The sequence below is a fragment of the Peromyscus maniculatus genome, chromosome 18 (genome assembly GCF_049852395.1).
Source record: "Peromyscus maniculatus bairdii isolate BWxNUB_F1_BW_parent chromosome 18, HU_Pman_BW_mat_3.1, whole genome shotgun sequence".
NCBI classification, from domain to species: Eukaryota; Metazoa; Chordata; class Mammalia; order Rodentia; family Cricetidae; genus Peromyscus; species Peromyscus maniculatus.
In genome coordinates, this window is record NC_134869.1 from 15,487,724 (window position 1) to 15,507,509 (window position 19,786).

Genomic DNA, 19,786 nt, shown 5'->3' on the forward strand with positions numbered 1-19,786 from the left:
TGTTTGAAGTTTCCCAAGTGGCTTGGCAAAGGATCTCAGCTATGTAAACAGCAAACAAGGATTAAATAGGTTGGAATCGAGCATTTTATATATAAGAAAATAGCTCTTCCTAATTTATTCTTTTATAGTTACTGCAGGTGAAGTAGTTGCCAATAAGTGTGAAATACAGTCAACCCTAGAAAACCCTCAAGTTTGAGTAATCACAAACACAGCAACATCATTTGGCTCATGGTTGCTAGGAGGTAGACCCAGCGAACACCTCAGCGTGAGGACTTGATTTTACTCTTTTGTTTTTGTTTCTTGCAGATGTAATTGTGGTTAAAGATTCATGGCCAACTTCAAATGCATCTGGGAGCAATTATGTTCTCCAGGAGATATAATTATTGCAGCACTGTGGTTTTCACTAGCCTGGGCATGCATGGTGACAGTCACGTTAAAGGGTAGTGTAGGTGGCCATTCAGAGTAATTTTCAGAAAACTGTAAGCAGTGTTTTGATGATGAAAACTTTACATTTGGTGTTGTAACATTATTACCCCATGGCTTGCTATCTGTTTCTCAGAACTGTATTGAAGATCAATGTGTCTTCTGCCTTTTAAGTATGGTGACTGCTTGTCCATCAGTATAGCTTCCACCCATGTGGGGCATTTACCCACCAACCCCACTGCTCCCCAGAGTTTTCTTGAGTGTGAGCAGCAGGAAATATTAGATAGAAGGTTTTATTGTAGAGAATATTGCAGAGATAAACAATAGAAAATAAAGGATAGCCTCGAGAGGGCCTGGAACCTTTTCCAACAGGCCCCGACTGTCTCTGGCCCAGGGTTTTTATAGAGACGCCAAGAGGTGGAGCAAAAGACCTCCTCCCCCAGCACAGCCAAGTGCAGACCATCTCAGACACCTGCACTCAGGCCCATGGTCCTAATCATCCTCTATGCGGACATGCTGGGTAAAGCAATGAAAAACCCGAAAACAGGCTCCCACACACCCAGTCCCTTATTGCCCACTTTGAAAACAGCATAAGAGAAAATATTGTGACATATCATGCTATTATATAACTGTTGTCCTCTTTTGATCTGATAAACAATAACAATTCCATGTAAGCTCTCCTGTGTAATAAGATGATGTATAAGTTTGGAGAGAAGATGCACTCTAAGGTGAGATTGCTCTGCATGATGAGTGTACAGGAATTTGAAGAGCTAATAATGGGTAAGAGCCCCGTGGAAAGAAAGAAACTGCAGTTGGTGATGTAAAGCATTGATCACTCAACCAACTGTCCAGTTTTTTTTTAAATAATTTTTTACAAAAGTAAACCAGCATTTGCTCGTATGTGACCTGTCGGGAAGAATAGCTTCACTTCTGAATTATAAACTTTGCCTTCTGTTCGAAGCCTTGTTGCAAACCAAGCCAAGCTCAGTGAATTTCTCTAAAATGTTCACAGAACTTTTAATATTGATAGAGGAGGAGAAGGGCTAAGTTGTCATTTAGTGCTCATTCTCCTCGGGGATTTTTGATGAAATCCGAGTTGACCACTATGTACTGCGCATTCTTTAATTAAATCAAATAGATGCAGACTTCTAGTTTGGATTTCTAATGATTAGAAACCTACTTTTACAATGTGGTCAAAGGTAGCAGGTCCTCAAGTCCCAGGGTTTGTAACTAAACTAGCTTTGCTTATAAGATGAACTGGCAAACCGAGTAATATCTTGGATATCAGTTTATTCACTTTTAAAATAGGGAATATTCTTATCCTACTTTATTGGACTACTCTATATCTGAAAGCATGTTATAAATGATTAAGCATATATATATATAATAGAAAATTAGGTAAATAGATTTTATGTGACATGTAATTATGTGAAACACAAGTACACACACACACACACACACACACACACACTTCATAGGGAAATCTCAGGTCTTCAGTGCTATATTGGTACCATGATTCCATTTTTCTCTAATTGAATTCAAATCTGTTCCCCCACACTATTTATGCACTATGGTTCCTTTTCCTTTTGCCTAGCAATACAGAATTGTCTCAGTCTTTCTTCCATATAATTATCATGTGATAACCAATAAAGAGAACACGCTCAGACTATATAAATAAAAACCTGTTTTCTGTAGAGTTTTCACCTTTCACCCCCTCAGGAAATGCAAACATACAGGTATGCAGTGAAAAGTGAAAAGGCATTTGAAACAAAGAAACCTTCCGTGTTAAAGTGTGTTCATACGGTTTCTTTTACATATCCATTGAAGACTATATTTGCTTTGATAAAAGACTTTCCAAGGTATCCTTTATACAGCTCAAATAGTCCTTTCCACTCAAGAGGAGGAAGTTCATGCCTGGCACTGTAAACTTAGCCAGCTCCTCAAGGCTGCTAAGGAACCTGGAGGAGAAGCATCTACGTTCCTAAACCATATAATCCACAGCTGCATTCTGAATACCTCTCTTTACGTCCGTCGTCTGTCCACAGATCAGTGGAGCGGCCGTCCCTCATCAGAGAAGCTGCGTTTTGCAGCGGATGGGGGCTGTTGCTCAAGGCTGTGACTGGGCAAAGTGCAGAGAGCAATTTAGCATGGGGTGCCTGGCCCCAATTAGTACACTGACAGCCCCCACTAAGGCTCAGGGACTGTCTCAGAAGAGGAGGGTGGAAGGCTGTAAAACCGAAGGACCAGGGCATTCAATGTTGTATAGTCTGTTCTTAAAAAAAAAAAAAAAAGTGGGGGACTCAAAGTGGAGGGTAGGGAGGAGGGTGTGAATCTGGGAGGAGCTGGGGAGTAAATAGGATCAAAATGTTGTATCAAATTCTCAAAGAATTAAAAACATAATTTTTTTTTCCCAATACAGTTTTACACAGCAGATTTCCTTTCTGACTTTAGAGGGCAGTGCTAAACCACTGATGATTCTTGATTTCTGTTATAGCCACTTGTAATGGTTAATAAAAAATAAAACTGAAATATCACTCATGATATTTGTGATGCAATTATGTACAGCCCCTAATAAGATTTCTAGGTAGTAAAATTGAAATAATAGTTCATTCATCCAGTACTTCATTTAATAAATATTTATTAAGTTTATTAGGAACAGCACATTGTACATGATCTAAAAATGGAAAAGACTGTGCTTTCTTTTAAATAAATTAAAATTAAATAGGGAAGTTAGCCACACTTAAATATGTGTATAAATGCTGGTGCATAATGTGTGCATATACAACTCTTCATGATAATGATAATAAAACAACCAGTGATGAATATTTTACACGCTAATCAGGGAAGTAACCCTTTCCTGATATAGCCCTACAAAAGTAGGAGTTATCAGTGTACCTACTTTGACAAGTAAGGAAACTGAGGAATAAAGGGATTATTAGTATTTAGGTCCAGAGCTAGGACTTAACATGTTCTTGTTTGACTTCAAAGAAGCCAACTCATTCTCTCACTGTGCCATTTCTTAGTTCATGGTATATGTGAGATGCCATAATACACATGCTTGCATAAGGAATGATGGACATGCAGACCGAGTGATGTAATTTCTGTTTGTGAGAAATCTGGAAAATTTTATATGAAGGGCAGAATCTGAACTGTATTTCAATCAATGGGGTTATAAGAAAATACTAGCTAAAGCAATAGTTAATATTTATTGAAATGCTACTATGTTTCAAGCACTCTGTCTATTCCCTCATTTGATTATGAGGAAAAAGAGCTGTTGAGTGATATTTTTCATTGTATGAAGAAGTGAAGCAAGGCTAAGTGGCCAGATCTCCTGAAAATTGTACAATTTGCATTTGAATCCAGAACTGTCTAATTATAGAAGCCATATTTTTAACCCCTGCTATATACTGAATAGAGAAGTAAGGTGCAAGGTATAGATAAGGGTGTGGAGCATGATCAGGCAAAGCTAACCAATTCTACTTGACTATAGTCTGGATTGAATATAATGGAATAAATGAAAAAGCTAAAGGAGAGAATCGATGCTACAGATTTGTAATCCCAGCTATTTAGGACATGTGTGTAAGGCCAGTCTGGGCACTCAGTGAAAGTTGGATGGGTAGAGAGATTGGAAGGATCCGGGAGGAATTCTGGGAGGGGGAAACAGGATCGAAATATACTGAATAAAAATATAAATAAAAAAGAAGCAAAAGAACCCAAATCATCTAGAAATACTAAACTGCTAACAAACAGCAAACAATAGATAGAAGAAGCAAAACAGTTTTTTTTATTTTGAAAAAAAAAAGGGCCCGGAAGTGGTTGTTTTATGGAAGAATACTTGCTCAGCCAACAGGAACTCTAATTTCAATTCCAGTTCTGAGAAAAAAAGCTAAAGAATAATTTGGCCATAGAACCTTTAAGATAAATGGAATGGTTTGCATATTATTCATTGTTCAGTGGGAAATAATTGGAGACATATGAACAAGGATGAGGTATAAACAGAATTTTTTAAAGAGAAGATATATAAGGAAGAAGTTAACTACATAACTGAATATATTAAATGCAGAAACAGGAAATAACCAATGAAGTAAAATGTTGATTTATGAATATTGACAGATTTTAGCTGAGTATATAACATTTTATAGTGTCGTGTGGGATTCCTGTTGATGGCCAAACCAATAAACTAACCACTGGTGAAGGGTATGCCTTTGAAATTTTCAACTAATGTTCTTTGTGTGTGCAACAAGTTCCTATTAGATTAAAATTATTATTTTTTACTTTAAAATAGATTTTTTCATACAGTATATTCTGATTAGAGTTTTGCCTCCCCCTACTCCTCCCAGTTCCTCTAAACTTTCCATTTTACATGGATCCACACTCCTTTGTCTCTTGATAAAAAACCAACAGGCATCTAAAGATTAATAATAAGATAATTCAATAACAAACAAATTGAAATATGACAAAACAACCAAACAAGGAAAGGCCAAAGAAAAAGCACAAGAAATGCATATAGACACAGAGACACACATGTTCACACACTAAGAATCCCACTAAGAACCCCAAACAGGAAGCCATAAAATACATGCAGAAGAACTGTAAGATAGGATAAAAATTATCCGGACTTAACATTAAGAGACAAAGAATCCCCAAAGATGCTGCTGAGTTCATTTTGTGTTGGCTATCTACGTTTGGGGATGGTGGTCTACCCTTAAGACTGGTTTGTTTCCCCAGTGAGACTCCCTTGAGAAAACTTAGTTTTCATTTGCAAGTGACTATCATTTTTAGGGACAGAGATGTGTATCCATTTCTCTCAGCTCTAGGACCCCATCTGGTCCAGACCCACCCAGACCCTGTGCATGCTGCCACAGTCTCTGTGAGTCCATATGTGTGCTTTCCCTGTTTTGTCTGGAAGTCTTTGAGTCCTTGATGCCCTCCATCCCTTTTGACTTTTATACTCTTCCTACCTCCTCTTCCACTGAGTGCCCTAAGCCTCGAGGGGATGGATTTGATGGAGACATCCTTTTAGGGCTCTAAAGTTCCCTCATTCTCTGCACATTGTCTGGCTGTGGCTCTCTGTATTTGTTCACATCTACTTCAGGAGGAAGCTTCTATGATGATGGCCAAACAAGGCATGGATCTATGATTATAGCAGAATGTTGTTAGGAGACATTTTATTGCTGTGCCTCTTTAGTCAACAGTAGTATTTGGTTTCCCCCTAGATCCCTAGCCTATTTAGTCTCAGCTTCTTGCCCACACAACCAGCATTTGATATGGGCTCCATCTTACAGAGTGGGCCTTAACTCAGATCAGATATTGGGTGGTTGCTCCCACACGTTTTGTGCCACTATTGCATATCTTGGAGGCAGGTCACTCTTGTAGATAGAAGGGTTAATAGCTGGGCTGGTGTTTACATTTTTCCTTTGGTAGAATGCAGAGTACCTTCTGGTACCATGGATACTAGTCCTTAGTGGTGAGGGCTTTAGGCAGGCACCGGTTCTGCTTCTCCACGTTCAGTGAGTTGTGTGGGTGTTGTCTTCAGTAATAGGGCCTTACCATCAATAGCCTTGGCAATAACTTGGTTTGTTTGGGGATTACCCTGGAGCCTCTTTGGCCAACAACTCAATTATTCCTGGTACCAGAAGCTTCATTTGGTGACCAGAGATGTCCACTTGGAGCTCTGTCTCCTCCATTATTTGGCGATTTTATTTAGAGCATCTTCATATATCTATATATTATAGCAAGCTTCTACTGTATTAGGTTTCCATATGATTCTTCAAATGGCCCTTAGTTTTGCTGTCTCTCCCTGTATTCCCTTCTTCAGCCCCCTCTTACCTCCCCCTCCCAGTCTGTTTCTCCCACTACAGTCTCTCTTTCCTCCCATCCATTCATAACTATATATTCTATTTCCCCTTCCTAGGGAGGTCCACACCCCTAGTCCTTTACTCTCTACCTGACCTCTGTGGTTATACAGATTGTAGCTTGCTTATCAATGACTTAACAGGTAACTTCCATATATATATATATATATATATATATATATATATATATATATATGTAATATTTGCTCTTCTGGGTCTGAGTTATTTCACTCAGGATGTTTTTTTTTTCTACCTCCATACATTAGATTAATGTTTTAGACTTTGCAAAATAGAGGGTCTGGTCTTCAGAGTGAGAAAGTTGGTGTGATAAACACCTCTTACTGGTTATTTAATAAATATGTATTTAAGAAACTGTGGGTTGATATGTACCAAATTACAGAAATTTTCATTGGCTGTTGCAGATGGCAAAATGTTCCCAGAGTTATCATCATATAATAAAAGCATTAAAATAGGCATATTTTGTTTAAAGTACAGTACATAAGCCTAGTTCTTTTAATCTCTTGCTGTTTACAAGGTTATATATAAGACAAGAGGTCTTGTAATCTTGCAATCAAGAAAGGTCTTCAGTCTGGGATTCAGGATTAAACTCTTTTTTTTTTCCCCACTTGCCAGTTTTGGGTTTTACTCGAGTTCTCTGTGCCTTGGTTTTCCTGTTTATAAAGTAAGAGAAAATAGTGTTTGCCTTAAGGGCTGTTTTGTGGATAAGAATAATTAACACAAAACGGTCCCATGATGTTACAAGCCACATAGCAAGTTTTCAAAATAATGTGAGACAATAACTAATTCATTAAGAGACTGCTTAATTGTACTATTTTCTAGCTATTGGCAATTGATAAAGGGAAAGCTAAAATGTAGGTGTAGGAAAATCAATTTCATTTATAATGGGAAGAAAAGAACATTTTTAACTTTACAATCGAGTATCTTTACTAACTCTAATAATGGCGATCCGTCAGTATTGTACCGAACACTGCATTCTGAAGACCTTTACAAAGTTTAATTTTTAAATTTTAAAAAGTCTTAAAGAATATTCTTATGAATTCTGTAAGAATTTCATACAGTGTATTTTGTTCATACTCATCCCCATCTCCTGCCATATCTACTCCCTTCCCTACACACCCAACTTCTTTAAAAACAAAACAAAAACAAAAAACCACAAAGAGCCCCCTTGGTGCTACTCACATACTCTTGGACGTGGGCATCCACAGGTACCACACGTTTAAAGAAAATGAATTTCCCAGCAGCTCTTTGTTTAGGGGTGGGACTTAATGCCTACCTCCTTGCTCCATGCTTGGATTGTGTTTGACTTGGGCTTTCACAGGGCGTATACTGTCACAGTGGTATGTACAACTGCCCCGCTGTGTCTGGAAGATGATTTCCTTGTTAATCATCCATTGCCCATGGTCCCTGAGTCTTGGGAAGATGGTGTGTTACAGGAATACCATTCAGAGCTGAGCACTCTGCTGTGCTTATTCTCTTCATCTTAATAACGCGTGGGTCCCTGTGTTGATTACCATCTCCTGCAAAAAGAAGTCTCTCTACTGATGTCTGAGAGATGCACTAATCTACAGGTAAAATAATAAGCCATTGGTAATTAGTTAAATCCCATGTCCACTTAAAAGAATGGTCGGTTCTTCCCTAGGACCTATGATCTGTCTAGCCACAGGTTCCTAGTCCTGATCATGGTGCCAAGTGTGAGTTCCATCTTGTGGATGAGGCCGTTAAACACAAGCAGAAAGCGCTTGGTTACGCCCGTTACCTTCATGCCAGTATTGCACCGGTGGGTATATCTTATCAAGCAGGTTGTTATTGTAGCTCGCAGCATTCATAGCTGGGTTAAATTCAGGATCAGTTTTCTTCTCTGGCAGCATGCATAGCACCATATAGCACTATAAAAGCTAGCACTGGGGATTGAAGCCTCTAGCATCCCTGGCTCTGCCCTGCCATCCCACCCCACACCCCATTTCATCCTTTCTGTTCCATAATTCATCTTTCCCCTTTTATGCCACTCTGTTCTATCTCCCCTCTCTTAAAAGTCCCCCCCTCCAGGATCCCTTACCGACATCTGTGGGTGTTTCAAACAAAGCACAAATATCTAAAGATTCAAAGATAGCATCTATAAATGAGAGCAAAAATGTAACATTTGTTTGTCTGGGTCTGGATTTTATTTCACTCAGGCTGAATGTTTCCAGCTCTATTCATTTACCTGAAAATTTAATAATTTCATTTTTAGCATCTAAGTAATATTCCATTATGTAAACATATTGCAGCTACATTATCCATTCATCCATCAATGAGCATCTAGGATGTTTCCATTTCCTGATTATTGTAAATAAAGCAACAATGAACATGGATAAGCAAATATTTCTCTAGTGGAATATAGAGTCCTTTGGGTATATTCCCAAGAATGAAATAGCCAAAGCATGTGGTAGATCTGTATCTAGCTTTTTGAGGAACCTCCCCCAGTGACTTACACAGTGGCTGCCTCAGTTTACACTTCCACTAACAATGAATAAGTGTTCCCCTTTCCCCACATCCATGCCAGCATTTGTTGTTATTTTTTTAATTTATACATACGTGTTTTTAACATTCAGTCCCCTGAGCATTCAGCAGGGCCTTTGGTAATAGACTTTTTCTTTAATTCCTGAAAAGCCTCTTCCATCATTTCCTTGATCTTCTTATCTATATTCTCTTTCTAATGATTATAAAACTCTACTTGTTACAGTTTGGAGCCTTTTAAAAATGTCCCTATTTTTCTTAATTTCTAATTTCTTTTTTATTCTATCTGTTATGGAATTTCATCAGATTTATTTTCTAGTTCTTCCACTGAAGTACATGTTTGTACTTATATGTGCATGCATATACATGTATGTGTTTACTTATATATGAATGCATGTACTCGATGGTATTATTCTATTCTTATTTCATGGGTATCTTCTACCCCCTGAGGAAAATGTAATAAAAATGGTTTGTTTTATTATTAGCTTTCTTCAAATATATGACAACCCTTGTTTATATGTAACTGAAACATTAAGAAATGTTTTACTATTGGACAGTTGGGGGGGGTCGGCTTCATAGTATTGATAACAACATCAACTTGACCATTTCCTTATTATTTGTCCTAGATTATCTTTCTCAGGAAGGTTGTTAGTCCCTTCTCTGTACCAATTACTCAGTAGCACAGGCTAGGTAACCTTTAAAGAAAAGAGGTTTATATTGGCTCATTTTTGTGGTATAAGATTGAGATGCCAAATCTGGTGATGGTCGTCTTGCTGGCAGAGTCCTGAGGCAGAACAACACACATGTCAAGAGACAGGCAGCATGTATGTGTCTCCTTCTGCTTCCATCTCTTCTTAAAAATCTACCAGTGTTCAGTCAGAGGCCTCCTCCCTAACGAACCTGTCCATTCACCTTTCCAAGCCCCCACCTCCAGACTCCATGTCTGGATAAAATTTCAACCCTCCTAATACTTCTCATTGGGCATGGAACTCCAACACGAGTTTGGGAGGCGATAAACCATATCCAGACCATGCCAAAATTAGTGTCTACGGTGGTGCATTTCTTGTCCTCTACCTATGAAATATAAGTCTAGCTATCATAGATGATGAGGCACTTCTGGGAAGCAGTGTGTCAGCTGTGAGTCTTCCTTTACCACAAACACGTTAACTCGGGGTTCTTGTGGAGAAGTTAGGCTTGGGGTGTGGTCCTTCAGACACTGAGTTAAGAACCTGTTTCAACACTTCACTCATAGCTTCAGGAGCTGTCAGTCTCCCAACTATTCAGCAGCGCAACCGCTTTCCTTCCAAGTTCGTGTTTGTTAGCTAATGCCTCCCTGTCTCTTACTCACGTCGCCTGTCATTGTCCACATGTGTTCTTGGTACTGCTCCTCCGCTTCTGCTTATCTTGTTGCCTTTGTCTCATAGTTGATGAGTTTTTATAAACCTGTTACAGTCACTTTAGTGAGATTTGGGAGGTAGCAAGAGTGAGTGTGTACAGTCGGCATGTAACCTACTTGTAAAATTTTAAAGGTATTATTTATCCCTGTCATATGTATCATAAATACTTTGTGGGGTTTGCTTTTGGCGGCCTCCATAAAGCATTTCTTACAGTAATTCCTATTTCATTCAAATATTTCATATCAGCCTTCTCGTTGTATTCTATGGATAAACTAATTCTTGACAAACCATAAGATTTTTCTCATTTGTTGCTGTTCACATATTTTCTTGGGTCATTCTCATGTCCCGTTCCCCATTACAAACTTCATTCATTTATGTCTTTCTCATTGATGTTCTTCACTTTCAAACTCAAATTAAATTATGTTATTTTTGGCCTAGTACAGCCAAAATGTAAGGTGGTAAGAAGGCTGAAAGTCAGCCGGCTTACTAAGATACACAAGTAAGTCAGTCATGTGATTGATTGATGTTATGATATATAAATAACATTGATATAATATATTGGTATAATATAAATTTGATTTCAGAGAACTTCATCTACAATAAATTTGTCACCAGGAGAAGTGGAAGAAGAAGAGGAGGATCCAAACACTTGTGGGCCCACAGGACTTTGGGAAGCATTAACTCCTTGTAACGGATGTAGGAACCTTGGCTTTCCTATGCTTGCTCAGGTAAAGGTTTGCTTTTATTAAGGTAAAACAAAGATGTAAGATGGTTGCATATTTATTTGATTCCATGTTTTCCCTTCAGAAATGTACTTAGTTAGCTTATTGTGTGCAGCAGTGCGGCATATAATGAATTTATACAATTTTTATGTTTTTAAAATTTTGTTTATAATGCTGAAAATTTTTTCTTCTTACACACTTTTAATGTTTGATTCATAAATATGTCATCTAAAAGAACAATATTTTTAACAAATAGTAAGATGTGATGTAAAGCTATAGTTAGAGGAAGCTATATTAAGGTTGTTTAAAAGCATCGATAATGATGATATATAATTTCTTACCACAATGGAAGCATTATGGAATAATATGAATATATCCCATATCTCACTGGGAAGTTTTTAAAGTGAGAACAAAGCAGGAAACACTGATTATACATTCATAAACATTTCACTATTTATTATGGACCCTAATTTTCAGAAATTAAATAATAGAGTTAAGAAATTTAGAACTGAAAAATATTTCATGAGATGAGATAAGCTTCATACAGATGAAGATAATGTTACAGTAAGATTGACTATGTTGAAATAGTTAGAAAAGTAATCTAAGACAGATAAGAATCATTTTGTCTAGAAATGTGTATCATGGATATAATATTTATGTTCTGTGTTGTGTCTAGAAACTATCATTTTTCTCATGGTTATATCACAGAAAGTTTGACGATAGCCTTCTAATTTCCAATAAGAATTGCTGTGGAAAGCTAAGTGGGAGATTCAACTTGATATATAGTATTTAAATTTTTCTCTGTAGGACTTTTGTAGTATCTGTTATTAAGAAATAATGGACTGTGAGTTTCTGTGAAGGTGGAAGATCAGTTCTTTGATGTTCAGAATCTGTGGATCATAGAAGTTCTTGTCGTAGTCAGAACAGTGATGAACCAGTAGATTGTCTTCACTTAAGGTCTTCTTGCACAGCATAAAAATCTATACTGTGGGTGTTTACCTAGGTGAAGAGGAAGGGAGAAAGCATAGATTTTTGTTTTATGGATATCCTAATCTGATTAACAGTTTCATGATAATGAACATCTTTGCCCATTTTAATAAAGTTCCAGTCTTAGTAAAAGTATGTTTTTAAACTATTTGTGTTATATTCTTTAAAAGTTGGGCTCTTAGAACAAAATAAAGTATAAAAGCCATTCCTAAAACACTCTACCACTTAAATCCTTAATGCTGTGACTATATGTGGTTTCCCAACACTTCACTAATGACTGCTCTATGTATGTTTTAGTTATTTTTTAAGTATTGGTAGTAACTTTCTTCTGATTATAATGTTTAAATGCTGGGTTTTTCTTTGACTCTTTGTCTGTGAAGACCAGCATTGCTTCAATAAATGTCTCAGATGTTCTAGATATTAATATTTCAGTAGTTACATTTATCACAAAGTGTTTCTAATCTTCAGCTTTTTTGTTGTCTTAATTTGTATGTGTGCACAAGTATATTGTGCAGCTTTTTAATATAAAGTTCATTAAACTTTTCAAAGCTTTAATTTATTGCTTTTAGAATTACTTTTATCTTCAATTACAAATACTACTCTGTATTGGATTTCACTTGTTAATACCTAGTTTTCCTTAGCTGTCCTGTGAGTAATAACACATTCTTATTATATTTCATCCTATGTTTTGGATTTACATCTAAAATCTTATTTATTTCTGCTTTCCTACTATGTAAAATGCATGACTTAGTGTTCCTATTATTACTCCATGTTATTATATTAAAACTATTACCTGATTTGATTGTTTGCTTTTTAACTTTTATATTTTATAATTAATATGCCAAGTTTAAAAAGTGTTCTTGTTTGATTTTAATTGCTTCAATATTAAATACACAAATTTACTTGTGATGCAGTATTTTTTAAATTGAATTTAATCTAGCAAACCAGAAATGGGACTCTTACTAAAGCTCATCACATATAAGTCTTGGGAATATATGTTGTGTGTCTGGATACTATTATTCATAGGCTCACTTTCACAAGTGTGCATGCACATATAAATGAGCCATATATATGTTTATAGGTTTTTATTTCAAAAAGCATGTGAAGGATTTTTACAATTTTACAGTTAAAATACAAACATATATTTTATTTTATCTTATTTTTTTCTTTATTAAGAAATGTTCTACTCACTCTATATACCACCCACAGATCCCACCTCCTCCCTCCTCCCATCTCCCAGCCCTCCCTCCCAAGCCACCCCACATCCCCCAAATCAAGGTCTCCCATGTGGAGTCAGCAGAGCCCAGCACACTGAGCCTAGGCAGATCCAAGCCCCTTCCTACTGTACCAAGGCTGCGCAAGACGCCACACCACAGGCACCGGATTCCCAGAAGCCTGCCTGTGCACCAGGAACAGATCCTGATCCCCTGCCTGGGTGTTCCCCAAATAGTTCAAGCCAAACAACCATCTTCCATATCCAGAGGGCCTAGTCCAGTCCCGTGGGGACTCCACAGCCATCAGTCCACAGTTCATGGGCCTCCAATAGTGTGGCCAGTCATCTCTGCACTTCTTCCCATCACAAACATGTATTTTAAATTATACTTATTATTAGTGTGTGTGGATGTATGCACCATGGTGCATGCGTAGAGGTTGAAGGATGACTTTGAGGCATTGGTTCTCTCCTCCTATCTTTATATAGATTCCAGGATAGAGCTCAGGCTGCCAGGCTAGCTCACACGGCAGGCACTTTACCCGCTAAGGCATCTTGCTGGTCCTGTGTGTGCTTTATGTATTTTATAACTTGCATCATCTTCAGGCTGCAACTTGTTTTTTCATTATAGTGGATTTTCTGAGCATATGATTCAGTCATCCAGAAATAATATATTTTAAATCTTTAAAAATTATTTACCTTTAATTTATTCAGTATTTCTTAGCTTTTTTTCAAAGACTTATTTCAGAACTTTAAGGAAACTTTGTGGCTTACGCTAAGATTGTGATGAGCAGCCGGGTCTCTGCTTAGAAGCAGAAAGAGAGAAAGCTTATCACCAAAGGGATATAACTCTAAAAGACACTGAGTCAGGAAGCCAGTGTTTCTGTTCTAGAGAAGCCTTAGAAAAGACTGCACAGGGATCTTGATAGCCATCTGCTCAGTGATTATCCAGGGCCCACTGAGTAGTGAGCTCAGGGTCCCTACCTGCAGGGAGCTGACAGTATGATTGCTTTCCAACTTTTTAGAGCATCATCAGCATCAAATGAAAGGTACTGAAATGAAATAACATGCCGGCGTACCATTTGAAACAGTTTTTACTTTAAAAATATCAAGGTGTTTAATTTCTTTTCATTTCTGGTGCTTTGCCCAAAGTAACCTATGATTAGATACACTTTCTCAATAATATAACCTTAGAATTTTTTGAAACTTAAGCACCCAACCCACAAAATACTTTTTTTTTTCATATTTAGAAGCTGTTTTTTTTCACATTTCTAGCATAATTTGGGAACCATTAAAGTCAGTATGTACATATCAAGCTTAATGAATAGCTATTTCCTTATAGTCTGCTATGGGTTCCTTTGTGGTTGGTGCTATTAATACGGCACTTTATATATTTTACATGCCCAGATGTGTGAATACTATATTCAGTGTATAGAACAACTTGTTCTATATTTCATATTACTACTACTTAATTTAATTGAATCTAAGTAACATGTATCAAATATATTTTATGTTTAAATCATAAAATTCAGCTTCCAAAGCATGAATATTATGGAAAGAATATACACCTAGTATCCATGTTAAACATACATCTAATCCTAAAATGTTTCTATGCTCAAGGAATATTTTGACTTGTAAAATGACAATATAGACCTAATTCCCAGTTTGGGTCCAGGTTTTGAACTGTCTTAATATTTGAAAATTTAGTTTTCTTTTTTCTTTCCTCCAATAAAAACATGGAATAAACAGACTAAATGATGGACACTTTCAAGTTCATGCCTGAGAGTGGATCATACAGTGTTTTATCTTTTCATTGTGACTGGACTAACATCTCTGCAAACAGTTCCTCTTTAACTCATGAAGGGTTAGAATCCTAAACCACATCAGGTGATTAAAGTTCTTAGAAGGTACTGAGAGTTAGTGTCACCAGAGGCTTTATATAAAACAAATAAGATAAGTTGGGCAGTGAATTAGAAGGGAAGCCACAGAAGTCCTTTCTGAAAATGATGACCACATTCAAACCTGTTTCTCAACAGTGGTAACAGTGATTAATATCCTGTTTACACTGTGTACTGTGTGCTAGACATTTCACAGACATCATTTCTATTGTGAAATGCTAGAAACCTCCTTCACATTATGCTTTCCAAACGATGGCTCATTTGGCCTTTAGCCTTTTCAAATATCATGCCTGTCCAGAAGTAGGGGTAGGGTGCTCAGCATTCAGGGTGTTCCTGGACCTTTATATTCTTCCCAAAGCAGCATGGTTTCATCTTCTAGTCTGTACAAAGACTTCTGCTGGGTCCTTGGTCTCTTCCTCAAATGTAGGTATTCAGGGTCTCGTTGGCCATGGTGCCTGTGAGGCTTCCTTGGTGGCTTCAGGAGCGTAAACAAGGTTTTCCTAGTGAAACATTATATATGAAGAAGGATGTGGTGTAGGATAAAAATGGGTAGCCAGGAGCAATAAGCATCACTAGAGCTTTTTGTGGATTCTTATCTGTACAGACTTCAAGGGAAACAGCTTGGCTAGTTCGAAGATGTTTGTATGCTTATCTCTTTCCAGCGTGGCATGGCCGTACCTGGCCAAGTCCTCACAGACAGCAGCTGCGTTGGCTAGCAGCATATTATCAGATAGTTTGAAACTGGGGCTGGTATGATCAATGCCTGCAATACCTATAGTCACCGTTCAGGCAGGGTTGTACTCGTGAATCTCTGTGCCTCTTTTGCTGGTCTGGATGAAGTCACTCTAACATCAGTGTGTACCTGAAGATGGCAATTCCTCTCTCTACTCTTCCTGTTGTACTTCTATGCAGAGCTATGACACATGCTCACTGCAGGGCTGCTCTGGGGTGTTTCATTTGGTAATAGACTGGCTGCTGGTGGCTTTGATCAAGACAATTCTAAGAGCCTATGCCACACTTTTCTAAACATATTTCCGGGGCATCCTGCTTCTCTGGCCTCTCTGGCAAGTGGAGAGTTGGTTGACTTCTTCTACAGCTTTTGTTTTTTTTGTCTCTGCATGACTGAGGACCTTCTGGAAACTTTTTAGCAAGTGCTCAGTTATGCACACAATCAGGCCCTTGGATCCAGGCAAAGCTCTGCCCAATAGGTAAGATATGGGGGCACAGAGGTGTCAGGCCATTGTAGAGATGACACTCCCCTTGTTGGTCGGTTGTGCAGATATGAGTCCTCAAATGGGAGAACCAATGTTGGAGCCTAAAATTCTGACTCCCAAGAGCTCTGCACTCTGATTCCAAACTTTCAGCTGCCGATCATACGCTTTTCCTCTCTCCTCTGACACTTTGCATCCATTTCCTCCCAAACAAACTATACAAATCCTGCTTTTATCCCCATTAATTGCAATCTGTACTTGTCATATACCGTGTGACTATGTTACCCAGTGGCCTCTCCTTTGGCTAGGGACATTATCTTTTTACATCCAATCATACAGTTTAATGTGGCCTGCCCACCTCACCATGTATTCATAACCTAACAAACTCACCCCAGTATATCTATGTGAATGTCTTAATACAGGCTACACACAGGTGAGCTATTAAGGTATAGCTATTCCATTGGAATAAAATGTATGCTATACATATTCCTTTATCCAGCACTTTTAGTCATGGGCAATTAGAGACAATTGGAGAATTTGGTGGACAGAGTACCAGAGGTTCATCAGTGTAATGGGATAGTCCTAGATTTTCATGATAATCAAGATTCTTATCCTCAACAGGCAATAAGTTAATTAAATTTGGAATACTCCATTATGGAGTATCTGCAGCCATAGAAATGATTATGTAGCTCCCTATTGATTGACAACTTTTCTTTGAAAATAAAAACAAATGTGTATCAAACTAGTAATACAAATATGATCAAATTTACACAGAATCTCCCACATCTGTGTTTGGATAAGCACTTGTGTTCAGTGGGCTATTTATCTTGCAGGGATGTGGTTTTGATTTTCATCTTGATAGTTTCTATTTTTATTTTAAAAAAGTAGGAAAAATAAAGCTTCAATTATTAGCAATGTGTTTTCTTACAGCCAATACATTTTCTGTTTCGACTTGTCACCAAACTGGTAATATTTTAAGGATTTTATCTAGACACCTGTGGCCTGACTACATAGTGAAAATGGAGTTGACTATCATATCTGTCCTCAGCTGTTCACCAACTGTCAGGTTCTTTTTAAACATTCTGAGGAACCTTGCCGGCTATTTTAGATATTATCAATTAAATAACCGTCATATTTCTATTGACATGGTAGTCTTCATTATAGCATACCATGCACACCAATAACCATTATTATTGAAACCTTGTTTCTACAGGTGGACACAAACATGATTTTTCCATGTTGAAAATATATGGTTATTTCTGATCATATGGGTACTTTTCTTCTAATTAGTGGGGGCTTATTCACATAGGAACAGTTATCCTGGACTTTCCAAAGTCCTTTTATTCTAATTTCCACTTGAATTCTATGTTATTTACTATATAATGAATAAGAACAACAAGACTGATAGACATTTAATAAATTGACATCTTAAAACATCAGAGCACCTTTTTTTCTTTACAGGAATAACTAGATAATAGCATTGCATGTTGGCTAATTTATAGTCTTAAAATATTATAGAAATACTGATCCTCTTGAAATAACTTCTATCATGCACAAATGTAAAGATATTTATCTTTGGGTTTGTGAGAGGATTGAGTTTCTCATCTGGAGGGAAACAAAAGCACATCACTTGTAGACCTAATACATGCACAGATTTTATAAACCAATAATTTGACCAAAGACCATACATCTTCTTTCACTTGACCTAATAACCATCATGTACAGTGCCCTGCCAAATGTGTCTCTGTTTTTATGAATCTGATTAAGTTCCTGAAATTCCTGAAGTTGTTAGAAAACAACCCTGCTAGCATTTATGCCCATGTTTGAGAAATTCAGATGACTGAGTAAAAATCTGTTTGAACCTGCTTGGAGTAAGAATCATTTCATGTGAAGGAGGAGGCTGTCTCTCTTGCACGTGCAGCAGATTTTCATGTGCCTATCCACTAGATAGTCCCCAAATTATGCTCTTCTCTACATTAGAATTCATGTCACTGGGTTAATCATTTAACTTCTTTGAGTTTTATATATTTTTTTACATCTTTAAAATTGAGATGATCCTTTAGATACCAGCTCAGAATAGTTATAGTTTTGCCATAGAGGTTTGACTTTTATCCCTCCTGTAATAAAACTATAATATGATGAGACCTTCTGAATAATAATCAAGAGTCAAGGTACTATTCAAGCAACAGCCTTGGAAATTGTGTAGTTCAGTAATATAATAATAGAATCCTGTTCTGTTTCTGAACTCTTTTTACTGAAACTTTTAATAGACTCAATAATTAACAGTGGAAATGACCAGATGTTACTTTTTTATGATGGGTAGGATATGGAGGCAGTACTTAAATTAACTTGACTTGATTATGTAACTTAAACATTAACATCGACCCACTAATAATCAACATGGCTGGTGCAGAATAATTTTTACCAAAGATGTCACTTTCCTACTCTCCACAACATGTGCATTATGTCACTTATGTGGCAAAGGTATTTGCAGATGGCAAACTTAAGGATCTTGAATGGAGGTTCAGTGTAATCTTAGTGGTGTCCATAGAGGAAGGCAGGGGGACCAGCGACAGAAGATCTGATGCTGGGAGAAGTCACAGTGGTGCAGTCATGACTGAGTAAGGGCAACCTCTAGACATTAGAAGAGCAGAGTGGGTTATCTTGTCAATCACCTAGAATGAATTCACCCTGCCAACACCACGAAATCAGTGCAGTGAGAAACAACACCATGAAATCAGTGTAGTGAGAACTATTAGACTCTTGATTTGGAGAACTGTTAAGAGAATACATTAACATTTTGTTAATCTGCTAGGTGTGTGATTATTCCCCCGCCCATTGGGATGGCTTTGACCGAACATTAGGTGAAGTTCTAGAAGAATTTGCAGAGGCATGTTCCAGCCTAGGTTCTCTAGAACAAAAATAGGTCAGTATCAAACATTCTGCTGGTTAGGATGTGTAAAGTGGTATAGTGGAGGAAATCTGTATTTTTTAGAGAATACCTAAGTTGTTATAAGTAGAATGCTTGTAGAAACAAGAATGTGAAAGGTTTTAGAGGTTAGCATTCAGAAAAACCAATGAAAACTTTAGAGGAGACATACCTTACAGAATATAGGAATCACCATTGACAGGATGTTGGTTGACATGCAAATGTTAAAGGTGTTATTGTAAGTTCTTGGAAGTAATGAAAAGCACATTATCAAAAACGGAAGGGAGAGAGATACTTTTGATGCTGTAGCAGAAAGTATAGGAGGATGGTGTTTTACAGGTGACTGGTAAATGATGAACTTGGCTCATTAGCTGGGTAGAATGCTAGACAGTGTTGAAGGTATGGCCTGCTTTCTTTGTTCTGCCCACAGTGAACGTAAAAGATAAGAGATAAACTTTTAACTAAAAACGAACTCCGCATTTATGACTACAATAAGCTTAAGCCCTCCAGACTTGAAAAGATGCTAATATTTAGAGATTCATTGTCAAGAAAAGATATGATATAGAGAGGGCCAAAGATGTGCCTAGATAATTTTCTTCTACTGCCTCAGTAAGATTAAAAACAACACTGAGGCTTT

General features: G+C 37.4%; 1 protein-coding gene across 10 annotated transcripts in view; it reads left to right on the top strand.

The window, feature by feature from the left end:
• Window positions 1-19,786, top strand: part of Anks1b (ankyrin repeat and sterile alpha motif domain containing 1B) — a 1,025,752-nt gene that overhangs the window by 273,659 nt on the left and 732,307 nt on the right. For all 10 annotated transcript variants that reach the window (XM_076554619.1, XM_076554611.1, XM_076554613.1 and 7 more), the window contains exon 9: window positions 10,777-10,920. In XM_076554619.1, coding sequence (XP_076410734.1) covers window positions 10,777-10,920 — 144 coding nt within the window. The remainder of the gene's footprint in view (window positions 1-10,776; window positions 10,921-19,786) is intronic.